At 38.1% G+C, this 16,961-nt stretch overlaps 1 protein-coding gene across 1 annotated transcript in view; it reads right to left on the bottom strand.

Annotated features, from left to right (window-relative positions):
* The window catches only part of Vwa3b (von Willebrand factor A domain containing 3B), a 179,543-nt gene that overhangs the window by 48,010 nt on the left and 114,572 nt on the right, over window positions 1-16,961 (bottom strand). The window contains exons 18-20 of the mRNA XM_042695361.1: window positions 16,635-16,716; window positions 16,380-16,536; window positions 1,787-1,905 (exon numbers count right to left, since the gene is read on the bottom strand). Of these exons, the coding sequence (XP_042551295.1) occupies window positions 1,787-1,905; window positions 16,380-16,536; window positions 16,635-16,716 (358 nt within the window). The remainder of the gene's footprint in view (window positions 1-1,786; window positions 1,906-16,379; window positions 16,537-16,634; window positions 16,717-16,961) is intronic.

Below are 16,961 nucleotides of genomic sequence, written 5' to 3'. Positions count from 1 at the left end.
ATAAAAGCATTTAAGGTTTCCTAAAGTAGGTATCAGGGCCAAGAATGAAGTCCACAGGTGTTGTCTGACCTCCAAGTTCTAGCTTATGACCTACATCAGGTACTCACACACTAGGTAATTATAGGACCTTTCAAATATTTTAATTATTCAAGCAAAGTACACAATAGTATATGTGTTATTACATTTTGGGTATCTGAATTTGAAAAGTTTTAATAACTGGAATAATATCAAGCTTGAATAAAATTCAAATAGTCAAATACACAAACACCTGCTTGGAATAAGTGAAGAACATAAGGTTGGCTAACATCTGGCCTAAACACTGTAACCTAGAGGAACAGAGACTATGAATAAGTCACAAGCCTCTTTAGTAGCTGTAAGGACCTCAGGAAGGGTGGGAAACAGAGAGGAACTGCTGAAAGGCCCCTCTATGGAGGCCATTGGCGTTGAGGCAAGAAGTGACCAAAAAGAGACCAGCTGAGACCAGCGGCATAGCAGGAAGGGGAGACAGTGTAGAAGCCCTTGAGGCAAGATGTGCCTGGAAGTTTCAAACCCATAGAGAAGGGTAATCCTTGGTCCAGCGCATCTTGCCTCTGAGAAAAAGATAAAGGGCAGGTTAAGACAGGGAAATACAGGTTGAACACTTAATCCAAAACTCCTAAATTATTCCACATCTTGTATGTCTTGAGTATTGACATGATGCTATAAAATAGACATTTTCACATGACAAAACTTCATTTCGTTCACAAAATTACTAATGATATTTTATAAACATTACTTCCAGGCTATGTGCATGGTGTGTATAAATACAAATGAATATTATATTTAGACTTGTACTCTGTCTCCAACACATATTGTGTACATGCAAACATTTTACAATCCAAAAAAAAAAGCCTCAATGTGAAACACTTTTGATCCCAAATAGTTTGGATACAGGAGACCCAACTTGTACTGAGAAGCCAACTCAGGCAGACAAATACATGTGATTCTTATCTCTAACAAGCCAGAGTGGAGGTATGACTCAAGTGGTAGAGCATCAGCCTTGAGTAGAAAAACCCAAGTAAGAGGCTACAGCCTTGGGTTCAAAATTCAGTAACAGAACACAATAAGCAAATAAATAAATAAATAAACTCAGTTGAAGATATTCAGGTAAAGAACTTGAGTAATGCAGCATCAGGCATATCAGACATCACCATGTTGACCTCCACTGATGTTAATGCTGGATAATTTTTTTTAAATTTTATTTTATTTTATTTGAGAACATACTGTACAGAGGGGTTACAATTACATGGGCAGGATAATGCATACATTTCTTACCAAGCATTGCAGCCTCCTCCTTTGTTTACCCTTCACCTCCCTTCCCAGCCTCCCCCCTCCCCCACACCCAATCCTTCCCCCCCTCCCCCTCCACACCGACATTGTAAAAATGCTGGATAATTTTTAAGTTATTGCTTCTGATAAAAGTCTATGCAAGCCGGGCACCAGTGACTTACGCCTGTAATCCTAGCTACTCAGGGAGACTGAGATCTGAGGATTGCAGTTCAAAGCCAGCCCGGGCAGGAAAGACCGTGAGACTCCTATCTCCAATAAACCACTAGAAAACCGAAGTGGTGCTGTAGCTCAAGTGGTAGAGCACTCACCTTGAGCTGAGGAGCTAAGGAACAGCGCCCAGGCCCAGAGTTCAAGCCCCATGACCGACCAAAAAAAAAAAAAAAGGTCTATTCAAAGATGAGAAAACATGTTGAAATAAATTCCATACTCATAAAAGATAAGCAGGAATACCACTAACCTTTCATAGGACTTGATTGCCTGTTCCACTTTTTGCTTGTAGATATTGAGTTTGACTCCTTGGGGGTTAATGAAAGTCATCTTATTTGTATTATTGCACACGTGTGCCAGGGGGAACACCTACACAGCAAAACCAAAGGGAAGAAAGCATCACTTGGCAAGTTAACATGAGCCTTCAAAAATTTATACACATGGCTAGATGTTTTTCTAATTGTAAAACATTACACTATGAATGTAGAAAATACAGTAAATCTGGCTTCCTGCCATAGCTGTGATGACAGACATGAACCATCATGCCCAGTTTTTTTTCTGTTGAGATAAGCATTTTGCCCAGGTGGACTAAAACTGTGAACCTCTCAATCCCAGCATCCTAAGTACATGGAATTACAGGTGTGACCTATTGTGCCTGGCTGGCTGGTGCAAGAGTTATATGTGTATGTTCGTGTGTGTATGTGTGTGTGTGAAACTACATACATATATGTATGTAATTTGTATCTTGTAGCATGAAACCTCATCCTGCAGTAATGGCAGAGTATCAGAGAATTTCCCTTTGATCTTTTGTCTGCACCTGATACTTATTTTTGAGTTTTAAGATACTTCTGATTCTATGCTAAGTAATTCTAGGTACATAAATGGTAAGTTTATTACTAGTTTGGTAGAAATTCTAATCTCCCTCCTCAATTCTTTTGGGACCATTCTGATGTCAAAGTTCATTCATTGCCCCTCCATGTATTCTGTTCAAGATTTATAGTTGTATTTAATGGGAGAAATAATGTAATATGCTTACTCTACCTTCCCTTAGAGTTCTTTCTGCCAAAGTCTGCTTTCATCATAATACTATCTCTAACATTATATTTACCTACGTCCACAGTAGCTAGCTCTCCCAAGAGAATATGAGCTCTGTTACAGTAGGAACTTTGCTTTATTCACCACTGTATTTCCTATTATCTAGCACAATACCTGGAACATAATGTACCGTCAACAAATATTTATTGATAAAAGAATGCACAGACCTCAAACAATACATACTATATACAGTATGGCATCTATACTACACACACACATCGACACACACAGACACACACAGACACACAGGCATGCACACGCACACACGCACACACACACACACACACACACACACACACACACACACACACACACACACACACACACACACACACGGTCTGGTACTAGAGCTTGAATTCAGGGCCTTACATTGTTGCTTACTTTTTCACTGGCAATTGGAGCTCTTCCATTTGAGCCATGACTCCAGTACTCTCATACTTAATATTTAAGTAAAAAAGAAAGACAGACATTTTGGAAATATGAGAAATTACTTTTTTTAAAGAAGGATTTTTTTTAACTTTTAATAATGATGTTTCCCCTTGCCTCTTAAATCAGACTATATTTTATTGTTCAAGAAAATAATGTAAAGGAAGAAGTATAAAAGGAAAATGTATGATTGATTTTTAGAAATAGGAAGCTGGAAAGCAAAGAACAAGAGAGCAGTGCTGAACCTGTAGGCTCTTGGCTCTATAACCAATGGTGGACTCAAGTCCTGAAAGACAGGAGGGACCAGAATCAAGCTCAGCAAACGGTATGAGGGTCTCTCACTTTGCCTAGTGAATGAGGACACATGTACAACCTGTCAACAAGGACTGAACCAAGCCCGTCTCACTTGAAATGGTTATTGCAAGTCACAGGATCATCATGGAACTACATAATGTCTGATGGCATGTGGGTGTAGGGGAAGGAGCACAGGAGGATAGACTTAGGCAGCTGCAAAATGGCAGAAGAAAACAGATTTTAAAATTTTGTAAAAGTGAGCCTGATGCTGGTTGCTCATGCCTGTAATCTTAGCTATTCAGGAGGCTGAGATCTGAGGATTGAGGTTTGAAGCCAACCTGGGCAGGCAAGTCCATGAGACTCTTAGCTCCAATGAACAACTAGAAGTTAAAGTATGACTCAAGTGATGAGTACCAGCTTTTGAGCAAAACATTAAGCAAGAGAAATAGGCCCTGAGTTCTAGTCCCAGTAATGGTACACACACACACACACACACACACACACACACACACACACACACACACACACACACACACACACACACACAGAATGCACATACACATACATACAAAATCTCATTAAAATGATCCAGCATACTAAAATTCTCAAATACATACACAGCAAATAAATAGCTAAAAATAACAGCTGAGCAAATCAACTATCACAAAGTCTAAGTATTTAAGAAGAAATTAATTCTATGTTATGCCAGCCTCACAATGACATTAAATTATGACCAAAGATGGAAAGGACATATAAAGCACAAAAGCTCACTGAAATGACATAAGAAGAAATACATGGAGAAAATCCCAAAAAGTCTACCTTGAAATAAAAAATATCCTAAAAAGAATAAACTCTAAGCCAAATGCGTTTTTTAAAAATGGTGAACGAGCTAGCAGTACTAGTCTCTCCAGAACACTGCAGTGACACTAAAAAGAATATAAATAGATGAGTAATAGAATATAGAGATGGAGAAACCTCAATATAGATAAGAGAAATTTCAAAATAATAGAATAGAATAGAAAGACTGCTAGAGAAGCAACAGTTGAAAACATGCTCCCAGGTTTTATAAAACTTTCGTTGTATTTATTCCAGTCCACAGGGGAGGTTGGAATTAAATCATATGTTGGCCAGAACTGGTGTTGCAGCAGTTAATTATAAAAGAGGGATTGGGTGTTGTGTGAGTGGTTTAGGAGAAGGGGCATTGTGGTGCAAGGGTTAACATTGTTCCAAAGTTCAGCAAAGATGTATAACAAGATTTTAGAAATTTTGTTTTTAAAAATAATTAAAGTGCACATAGAAATTCAGGCTAGTGTTAATTTCTGAGGAAGAAAAGAAGGGAAAGGGATCTAATGAGACAGCACAATTTATCTGCAATGGTTTATTGTGTTTAATATCTAAAACATAAATAATATTAGATTTAAAACCATCAAGCAGTGGTTACTTCTAACACTTGGGGTTTCAGGACAAGTAAGGAGGTAGGTAGGGCTTTTACTTTTTACTGCATTCTAATAACTACATATATTTTTTTAAACTGCATATAATGAAACCACCAAGACACAAAGAAACAAAATAATAGGCAAAATATTTTGAAAACAAGAGAAAGAATGAAATTAAAAGCTTCATAGCTCAACCTAGCTACTTCCAAACCAGACAAACTTGATGTGTGGCTTTTAAATAATTCCTGTCAAAGGAAAGAGAACAGAACAGTGGGTTAAAGGTGAGACAACTGAGGTTTGAAACTGAAGTTTAAGTAAAAAGAAAAAAAGCATCACCTCTCAAAAATAGAGCTAATGTCACATAAGCTTTCAGAAGAGGGAAAAGTCAATCCTAACCAAAATGAAAGGCATTTTTTTCTCTCCCTGGAGGAAAAATACCTTTAGAAGTCTATAAATTTGCCTTCCAACTTGACAACTTATATATGATTCAACTGAAGATCAATACCACTGAATACTACTGACTTCACATACTTAAAGTTCCATTCAGGTTTACTTCCCTCTTTTGTGGATTTGGATTTTATGCCTTGGGTAGCCATGGTGGACTTGCAGGTAGTAGTTTAAATCTGACTTGGGTACACCCACTCTCCTTCCTTTCTGCATGCAGATTTAGAGAAACACAACGGCATACTCCACGCCTTTGGTCTGTGGTCTTACTTTATAACATGATGGTTACATGGAGGTTAGAGGAGACAGTCTCTTTATGATGTCGGGTTGAGTGTGACTGAGGTCATAAAAGGCATTCTCTGGGTCTGGGGGATCAGGATCCTAGATGCCTAGCTTCTCTAAGGAACATGTGGTGAAGGAGGTGAGGTTCAGGAAGAAGTTGAGGACTCCGTTTGAGAGGGATAAAACCATCTAATAATAGCACCTTTGAAAATGGCTTTCTTAATACTTTAATAACAGAATGGTCCTTCTGTTCAATGTCAAGGTATTGCCTACTTAAATTCTCTAGAGACTTACTGAATTGATATTATTAATCATGTCTTTAGTTAACAAAATAGTTACTATGAAGAACGTAGAGCTAGAGGTATATGTATGTACACATATATACAAATAGTGTATGTGTACATGTGAGTACATATGTGTGTGGGGGTTTGAGACAGGATAGATTAGGGAAAAATGAGGCATAGGAAACAGGAGCCAGGAATTCAGAGACAAACCATGTATTATTAATAAACAGCTTGACTAAAAGCACATAAACACTGCTTTGTTGTGCTTTGATAAGGATGGAAAACATCTGGCCCATAGCAAATGATGTTCTTCTTGAAAGCTTTTCTTCAGCTGCCTGTGGCTGTCTCCCCATACTGATAATTTTATACAGACTAAGAATGATATTATGAATAACCAAATGTCTACTGAGGAACCAAGAGGTTTGCATCCTTTAGTAAAAAGAAAGGGGCAACAATTCTCTCTGGGACCTTGTCAGCTTGCCCAAATAGTGTGCTCTGGGAACTGAGTAAGCATATCTTAAACCTATGGAAGAAGGAAAACACTTGGAAAAATGACTCCTATGGGCACAAAGGAAGGGGTAACAGTGCTCGACAAGAAACGTACAGACTACATTACTCATGTAACTGTAACCCCTCTGTACAGCATCTTTACAATAAAATAAAATTTAAAAAATGCAAATCTAAACAACATTGAGATTTCACCTCATCCCAGTGAGAATGGCTATAATAAAGAAATCTAGTAACAATAGATGCTGCAGGGGATGTGGCCAAAAGGGAGTGCTACTACACTGTCAGTGGGAGTGTAAACTTGTCCAACCACTCTGGAAAGCAGTATGGAGGTTCCTCTGTTTTACTGTAGTGATAGCAAAAAGATACAGTATAGGAAAATGAGCACTCTCAAAAATTCAAGTAAAAGCTGGACACAGTAGCTTATGCCTATAATCCTAGCTACTTGGGAAGTAGAGAGAGATTGGGAGGATCCCAATTTGAGGTCAGCCAAGACAGAAAGTTCATGAGACACCTATCTCAACCAATACCTGAGTATGATAGCACATATCTGTCATTCCAGCTACCTAAAAAGCAGAAGGAGATCTTGAGAATTGTAGATATAGGCTAGCTCTGCCACAAAAAAAGTTCTGAAGACCTCATCTTAACAGAAAAAATTTGGGAGTGGCAGTGCAAGCCTGCCATCTTAGCTATGACAAGAAGCCTCAGTAGGAGGATCATGTTCCAAGCTGTTTTATGTAAAAAGGTAGATCCAATTCCAAAAATAACCAGACTATAAAGGGCTGGAGACATGGTTAATTAATGGTAGAACACCTGCCTATCAAGCATGAAGCCTTGAGTTCAAACCCCAGTGCTTCCCTACAAAAATTCCAAATAAACTGTCACCGAAGTGAGAAATAATTAAATCATAGCTAGTTATATTATGATGGTTACACAAAATGTTTAGAGCATACACTAAGTGAAGAAGCAGAATGCATAACTCTATGCATCTCTATTAATTGTTAAGGTAGAACAGTTATAATTTACTTGACAACATTCTAGCTGTGTTTAAAAGCAATCCCAAAACATTTTGAAATGGAGCAAATATGAAACTGGTGACTATGTATCAGATTATTCAAATCTGACTGCATTTACCAATTTAAGGGTTTTTCAAGTAAATCACTAAATATCCAAAAATGTTCCAATAAATAGCTTAGTGCTTACCACCAGATCAACCAAAGATCTGATTAGAGATGTATAGTTATAATACAAAAGATGCACAAATCTCATATGGATAGATCTTGAAATGCAATGATGACTTAGATGCTGCAATTATACTAATTGTTAATTTTAATTTGTGTGTGTGTGTGTGTGTGTGTGTGTGTGTGTGTGTGTGCATGTGTTTGTGTGCATATTTTGGAACTGAAGCTTGAACTCAGGGACTGGGCACTGTCCCTTAGCTTACTTCTTGAGCAAGTACTCTACTTCCAGCTTTTTTCTGGATAATTGGCGATAAAAGATTTTCATATTTGTCTTTCCAGGCTGGTTTGAATTTCAATCCTCAGTTCTCAGCTTTCTGAGTAGCTGGTGCCAGGTGGTATTGAACCTTACATATCTTTAAAATGCTCTCATGTCTTATTGCTAACGTACGTGTGTGTGTGTGTGTGTGTGTGTGTGTGTGTGTGTGTGTGTGTGTGCCAGTATTGGAGCTTGACCTCAAGGCCAAGGTGCTCCTTCTTAACATTTTTGCTCAAGTCTGGTGCTCTATCACTTGAGCCATGCCTCCATTTCCAGCTTTTTATTGGTAAATTGGAGAAGAGTCTCACAGACTTTCCTGCCTGGTCTGTCTTTGAATTAACATCCTCAGATCTCAGCTTCCTGAGTAGTTAGGATTATAGATAAAAATCAGAGGCACCTGGCTTAAATTTCAGTATTAAATGTCTTTCTGCAAACATCTGCAACCTCTGTAGAACAAAATAAACACAAGCTACAAAGTTAACTGTCAAAGTGGTGTGTCAATAGAGTCACTCAAAAACCCCATAAAAATGTGACTACAGGTTACAATGTTACTGGCTCTCACATTTTTAACTCAAACTTGTTAAAAACAGGTAAGTCTAGGTTGGTATCAAATACCGTTCTTGGTAAGATGACAGAAAAATACAGGCACAAAACAAAAGAGCAAAGGGTATATGTGTGGGAAAAGAGATTGGCCAGATTACCATGATGACTCATTCCTGCTGGGCTTATCCCTCTAATGCTTCTTCACACTTACCTATATTTTCTAATCTTCAGGAGAACGAATACACACACACACACACACACACACACACATACACACACACACACACACGTAGGGAAACTTCTGTAAACATCATTCAATTTTTTAATTTAAAAAAAAAAGCTTTTAATCAATATGTAGTTTGATGTTGAGTCTTCCTGTATTTCAAAGCAACAAAATCATCATAATTTTAAAATCATTCTTAGCCTCTTTGTGCCTAATATTTTTTGTCAGCTTAATGAGGTAAATAGCTACCTTACAGGTGCCTTATGTTTTAGATGGGATACTTTGATATCACATGGTTTGTTTGGAGCCTAATATACGATAAAGGCTCATCACATAATAGATCAGGGGACTTCTCTGGTCCTTCAGGAGTAAATGACAGAGCTAGAGTACAAAGCTATGTACAGAACCCAGAATAGAAAAAACAGCCTTGATGAGATGCCATAAAATGATGATGATCATAATCATGATGATATAGATTCTCCAATAACACAGGCTAGTCTTCCCCAATTATTCTAATCTTTTATTCCAAAGCAATTAGCAATAAAGAGCTTTGAATTTTAGGTTTATCAAATGGCTAAAGACGTTTTATTCTGCATATGATTTGGTGATGAATTAATCTTTTTGAAAGAGCTAAAATAAAATTATCTGGCCTATTTTATATCTTGTAATGAAGAGTTGCTAAGGCAACCTCTCTGCTCAATGCATTATCTCCAAGGTGACGGGTTTGATGCTGGTCCAGGAAGTGGGAAACCAAAACAGCAGTGTGTTCTAGAAGAAAAAACAGCCCATACATAACTCATGAATGAAACAGACCAGGAAACAAAGCCAAAGCCTGAATTTCAGCCCAGACAGATGTGGCCATGCACAGAACAGAGGAGGAAGAGTCCATTAAAATCTCCAGGGAAATGGGGAAGGCAGAGTGATGGAGAGGTGTTAGATCTACTTTTCCACAAACTATTAGGTTCAAATCTCAAAAAGCTACATATCTCACTTAGTGGGAGATAATTCAGATTATTGTATTGTTATTCTGTCCATTTATAGCTAAGAGTCTCTTCCAGTCTGTGAAAATATTAGGAAATAAAAGATACAACAGCAAGACATTTGAAATTTACTCTTTTAGTAGTTTGGGAATATATAATACAGTATTACCATAGTTGCTATACTGTGCAGTAGATCTCAAAGCTTATCCTTCTTGTCTATCTTCTTGTGCCCTTTGATGAACAACTCCCAGTGGTATCCCTCTCCACCCTTCCAACCTTGAGTTCAACTTTTAAAAATATTTCATATATAACTGAAATCATGCAGTTTTACCATAAAAATTATAGGTAACAAAGCCAATTATTTTATACAGATACATTTGTAAAGTAAGCAAGGGATGGATATGTCAATTACCTTGATTTAATCATGTCATATCTTCTGCATGTATCAAAACATCACACTGTGCCCCTTATATACAACTTTGACTAAATAATCAAAAGTAAATTTTAGCATGGTGCCAGTTGTTTATGCCTGTAATCCTAGCTACTCAGGAGGCTGAGATCTGAGGATCATGGTTTGAAGCCAGTCCAGGCAGAAAAGTTCCCTGTGAGACTCTTTTATATCCAATTAACCACTCAAAAGCCAGAAGTGGCCCTGTGGCTCAAGGGGTAGAGTGCTAGAGGCTCTGGGACAGCACCCAGGCCCTGAGTTTAAGTCCCACAACCTACCCCCCCCCCCAAAAAAAAGGAAGTTTTAATCCAGGTGTTGATGACTTACACCTATAACCCTAGCTACTCAGGAGGCTGAGATGAGGAGGATCACAGTTCAAAGATATCCCAAACAGTCATTGAGACTCCATCTCCAAAATAACCAGAACAAAGGCAGGCTGGAGGCATGGTTCAAGTAGTAGAGTGCTAGCTGAGCAAGTGTGAAGCTTCGTTCCAATTCTGTTACTAGCAAAAAAGGAAATAAATTAAAAAGTAACTTTAAAAGACAAAATGTCTTTTGAAGGCGAAATTACAGTAGAGTAGTTTTCTCTCATCATCATCATTCTTGCTCTTCTCTGAATAAAGGAGGGTAATAAATAAATAAATAAAGTTGGGCAATGTGCTACCTGTATGGGTTTGTAGTAAGAATTCACAGTGCCACAAAAGGCATCAAACCCAAGAATACACTTGAAAAGTATCCATTCCTTGTCCTTGGCTTCATTTTGTAGAGGTAGAACACTAGAATATTTTTTTTTTGAGAGAAGGACCATCAGTCCTCCTCCCATTATTTTTCTTCTTGATAATTAAGGGTGGAATCTTTAAAAATCACTCTTGAAGCTGGGCATATCATATAAGCCTGTAATTACAGCACTGGGGAAGCTGAAGCAGGAGGATCATGAACTTGAAGCCACTTTGGCCTACACTAGGGAGTTTTAGGCCAGTCTAAAAAGGCACACCTCCCCCAAAAAGGGAGGTCACTCAACATTTTTCTCCCATAGCCCTACATTGTTTGGTGCTGTCTCTTTGACTTCATAGCAGCCTTGCATCTGTCCTCAGTGCTGTCGATGGGTTCTTGCTGTCCAGACTTGCTTGCTGAATCTCATCTTCCCAACCTTCTCCAACTATCCTCCACATAGGAGCCAATGTCCCAAACTAACCTTCTCTCTCCCCTACTAATGCCATACCCCCGCCATTCCACTCTTCTTCAATCTTAAGACTTCCCTGCAGTCAGACTGCCCCTCAGCTACCCCATGGCCTGAGACTCTCTTCCCCATCCCTGCACCCTGGCAAACCATCGCTGGCAACTAGTCTGGGGTCTCTTCTGCATGTTCATTGGCACTTCTCACTTGTCACCTTTACCTAGAACTTTTAGTTTGTTTTGCTCTTTCCCTCCACAAGATTTTATGTTGTGTCTGAATGGGAATATTAGCTGTACGGTTTGACACCTATCTAGAGCCCAGCATAGGCATACAGTAGGCATAAGATATCTATCTATCTATCTATCTATCCAATCATTGATCTATATCTGTATTGATGGTACTGGGTTAAACTCAGGGCCTTGTGCATGGTAGGTAAGCACTCTACCACTTGAGGTATGACTCTATACTGTTTTGCTCATTAGTATATTTTACAGCTAGGGTCTTATTTGTTTAGTCCAGGGTTGGCCTTGGACTGTGATCCTACCTCTGTCTCCTATCTAGCTAGAATTATAGGTGTGCAACTCCACATCTATATTTTTATGATAATTTTTGGTCAGCTGGCCTCCAAACACAATCCTCCTTTCTCAATCTGCTTTATAGCTGGCAAATTGTTACAGGCAAATTGTTGATTATTTGTATAATGAAAGCCAACATTTATTGAGTGCTTGCTAAATTCTATCCATTACATGCATTATTTATTTTAATCCTATAACAACATGGGAACAAGTATATTATTCCCAGAGTGTAACTCATTACATACATTGTGAAGAAAAGATTTCTAAATGTTGGAATGAATTAGTAGGTTTATTTCTTCAGCATGAGCCAGTGAGGAAGGGTCAAGTTGAATAAGGCTTTTATGTCTTCATACTGCTTTCAGGACTTTCAAAGTGTTTCTATACTCAGAACTAACAATTATCAGCAGGTGTTTTATATACAATCCCACTTAGGAAGAGATCATTATTATATGCTGACTGTGTAGATATGAACTAGTAGAAATGTAAAATAGGGTTTAGAACAATTTGGATTTATCTATGAAATTTTAAATATACATATCCTTGGGGCTGGGAATGTGGCTTAGTGGTAGAGTGCTTGTCTAGTATGTATGAAGCCCTGGGTTTGATTCCTCAGTACTACACAAACAGAAAAAGCCAGAAGTGGCACTGTAGCTCAAGAGGTAGAGTGCTAGCGTTGAGCAAAAAGAAGTTCAGTGCCAAGGCCCTGAATTCATGCCTCAGGACTGGCAAACAAACAAACAAAAAATATATATACCCTTTGGATCCAGTAATTCTACTTGAAGGAATCCATTCCAAAGACAGACTTATGCATGTTGCCCCCACATCAAATCTTTGTATGAGGAAACTAGTTCTAGGATTTTTTGTAATAGGGAAGGAAGGCCTTTATCAAGTCTTTATTAATAATAGAAGAACCCTGCTGATAAAGAGAATGGGAAAGATCCACATCTGTCCCTGTGGGGAGATCTTTAACACATGCTTTTTAAAGGATGAAAAAACCCATACGTTATTACATTCTCTCTCTCTCTCTCTCTCTCTCTATATATATATATATATATACATTTATACACACATCTAAGCTATTTAAACACATACACATATGTACATGTAGAAAAAAGGTTGGGGGCTGGGAAGGTGGCTCAGTGGTAGAGCACTTGCCTTATATGCACAAGGCCCTGGGTTCAATTCCTCAGCACCATATAAGCAGGAAAAAAAAGCCGGAAGTGGCACGGTGGCTCAAGTGGTAGAGCGCTAGCCTTGAGCTGAAGAGCTGAGGGACAGCGCCCAGGCCCAGAGTTTAGGACCACAACCGGACCCAAAAAAAAGAAAAAGAAAAGAAAAAAGGTTGGAAGGACAGTCACTAAATTATTTCAAGTGTTTCTTCCATTGATGAGAATGATTGTGAGAGGCACCATACTTTCCTCAAAAGAGTACTATATGGGTTAAATATCAGTACAGGAAAAAAGAATCCAGACACCAATATCTGCAATCCTAGCTACTCAGGAGACCAGAAAATTTCACAGGAGTCCATCTCCAAAAATAATCAGAAAAAAGCAGGATTGGAGGCATGGCTCCAGTGTTAGAACGCTAGCCAGGCAAGTAGAAGGGTCTGAGTTCAAACCCTAGTACTGTCAAAAAATCAAAATAAGAAAGACCAAACACAGAGGGCAAAAGCACTACATGTTTATCTATATCACACATATAATAAAATTGCTAACATATCATACATGGAGGGTTAGATTCTGATTCCTTGGTTTACTGAGGATGTCTCTCCATTTCATTGCTTATTCTTCACTTAATGAATACATGACATTCCATTATAAGAATATACATACTAGATATTTAGGCTGATTTCAAATTTTTCCTCATGATATATAAAGTAGCAATAATTATTCTATTCTATTTTTCCTTACACAGATTTTTAGTGAGATATAGATTTTGGGGGACAAATGTTACAAGCTCTTAGGTCTCTTAACATATTACACCAATTTACATCACACAAATTTAAACTCCCAACAGCAGCACATAAAACTTCTCATTTTATTCCATCTTTTCAGTGCTACTAATCTTGCCATTTTGTGGGGGTGAGGATATCTAGTAAATTTCCTGTTGCATGTTTCTAAGTCACATATTTGGTTACTACTAAAGTTAAATACTTTTGCATGTAGTTTTCTCTTTTCCCCCTTTCCTTTCTAGATTTCTCCATTAAGTTATTCATCATTTTCTTACTCCTCTCCAGTGGGTATTTTTCCACATGTGTATGTGTACTGAACACCGAGTTACCCTGAACCAGAATACATGTACTTAAGATAGTCTTATGGACTTTTGTTCATTGTGTATGTTGCAGATACCTTTCTGACATCTGCCTTCACTTTATGCATTTTGTGCCAAATAATATTTTTATATATTCAGTCTATAGATACTTTCTACATGACTTTCTTCTTTTTATTTATTTTCTGGTGGTACTGAGGTTTGAAATTAGGGTTTTGTGCTTGTTAGACTGGAGCTCTACCACTTGAGCCATTCTTCCATCTCTTTTTGCTCTGGTTATTTTTTAGATAAAGTCTTGCTTCCTGCCCTGGTATGTGCCTGGACTGTGATTCTATTTATGCTTCTGCTGGAGCTTGAATGACAGGTACATACATCATGCCCAGCTTTTCTGTTGAGATGGGGTCTTGAGAACTTTTTTTATATAAGTTGGTTTGGAACTGATCTTCCCAATCTCTACACTTCCTGAGTAAGTACGATTTAAGTCATAAGCTACAAATGCCCAGATTATCTTTTGATTTTATACTTAAAGTTCCCTACTCTAACATATTTGTCTTTGAGAAACTTACTTTTCAATATATCACAGGTTGTTAGATGGGTTAGAAAAAGGCATTATAAACCTAAGATAATTCTATTTCCATCAGAGTTCACTAAATATATTTGTTCTACATACAACTCAAGAATATTAATACATGAAATTCACAGCATGTGAAGAAACTGTCACAAAACTTCCAAGGAGAAACAAATCCATGCTCAGTTTCTCTATGCTGTTTTGGGAACTTTGAGGTAAAGTGTGCAGAAGCTAGGGTAAACGGTGCCACCCACAGCCTCCTGAGTAGGAGTGGTGATATCTATAGGATGTGTGGACCTCTATGGGTCTATTTCACAAATGTCACTCATAGAAAAAAAATTCACCATACAATTTACTTTATTCAATGATGTTAAATCTCAACTATTTTATAAAAGACCAGTTATCTTTTTTCAAAAAGGATTCCCCAACTGCTTTTTTTCAATCTTTTTATTATGGAAAATTTCAAATTTGTAATAAAGCAGAAAATAGTAAAATAAGCCATATATCCCTCAAAAGTCTTATCTAACTTGAGCAATTATCAACTCACAGCAAATCTGTGTCATCTACTCCCTCCCCCAACTACTCCCACTATCCAGATTATGTTAAAGCAAATCCCAAACATCATATCATCTCCTCTGGAAATACTTCAGTATAATGAAAAGTCTTTTAAGGAGACTGATTCCATTTAGCAACTAGAAAGCCTGATATGTTGCTATCTACATCAATCCTGACAGGAGGCAATGGAGTTCAATTTCTATGTTCACATTTCTTTTGTTTGCCATCTTACTGCAATCTGGCTTCTCCCCTAGGATTGTTCTTGCTGCACTTCCTAATTCCCAAATTCAATAGTAACTTGTCCTTCAGTATGGGGCCAGGCGTTGGATCAGTTCTAGGATTCCCCTCCAAGTGCTAAAATCCATAGATGCTCAAGATCCTTATATAAAATGATATGGTGTTCGCAGATAATCTATAGGTACATCCTCTCATATGGTTAGAATCACCCCTTGTGCAATGTACACTCTGTGCTAATACTGTATTGTTTAGATAGGAGTGACAAGAAAAAAGTTCCTCAATTTTTTTTTTTTTTAGCAAAGGCCCATGAATTCAGAAGTTGCAGATACCAAGGGCCAACTGTGCTTATTTGGTCTTCATCCACTTTTAACTTGATCACAGCTTCCTACTAAAACCTTTGTTCTCCTCTGGAAACAAGATAATCATTCTCTGTCCCCCCTTTCTCCCCACTCCCCAAGTTATTTATTTGGAAGTTTTTACGATGGAGAAGAAGCCATTTAATATAGGAATAAAAGGACAATTTTATGCAGTAGCCTCAGCTCTGGATGAGGCTCCCCATGACCGACCTACAGCATTTTCAAACGATTCTTCAGTTCCATGTGTCTACTCATCCACAAGGGCTACCAACTGCCAACCCAACAAGGCCAATCTCATCTCCACTTAAAGAGATGCACTGTCTAAAATTTGAATTTCTAAAGTAACAAAGCAAGGAGAGAGATGGAAACAGATAGGGAGAAGTAGAAAGGAGAGAGAGAGAGAGAGAGAGAGAGAGAGAGAGATGGAGAGAGCATATTATTAAGAGAAATGGTGGGCTTAAGCTAGGTGGCTCAAGATCAAAAAGAGAATTCTTGAGAGCCCTTTTCTCTCTTCCTTTTTACTCCCTTCTCAAATATTTTTAATAGCCAAAATACATTCCTATTACCACTGCACAAGAAACTGAATCAGATTAATTTTTATTTGAACAGAAAATAAAAATGACTTCATGCAGGGACATATAGACATACCTCATCAAAGACCTTGGAAACAACATGTTTGTCCAAAACAGGAACATAGGTGGGGCTGTGGGGCACCGCAGTTGCAGCCAAAGCATCCATGATGGTCAGCTTCTTGGCCACCAGGCTGTGTGTCTGTAGCCATTTTGCTGAGGACATCTGTGAGGAGCTTAAAAAGACAAGATTGTGGGGTTTAAAAACTTACAGCATGATGGGCAACAAGCAGCAACCTAACAAAAATTGACCTTGTGAAATTAAAGCACTCACTTGTAAACTTGGTTCTCTTCTTCCATTGATTTTCCTAACAATTTGTCATCCATATACTCATTCACTGGCAGTAAATTCATTCCTGTGGAAGGGAAAATGGAAGTTACACATTTCCCTGATATATGGAGTTTATATCAAAATTCAAAAGGACCAGATTTAATCAGTTACAGTATGACTGAGGGCTAAGAAATGGACTCCAATTCAGAGACCATATTTTGACCTGTCAGAATGAGTTCTCAGGCAACATTCACTTGTGATTTATACTGAAGACCTAGGCACCAGAGAACATGCATTTCAGTTGCTGAGATTTTTCCTCACGGAAGACTC

This window comes from Dipodomys spectabilis, unplaced genomic scaffold (genome assembly GCF_019054845.1).
Source record: "Dipodomys spectabilis isolate Male_0828 unplaced genomic scaffold, ASM1905484v1 ptg000187l, whole genome shotgun sequence".
Lineage (NCBI taxonomy): Eukaryota > Metazoa > Chordata > Mammalia > Rodentia > Heteromyidae > Dipodomys > Dipodomys spectabilis.
The sequence above is the reverse complement of the archived record's forward strand: the minus strand, read 5'-3'. Positions and strand labels throughout refer to the sequence as shown.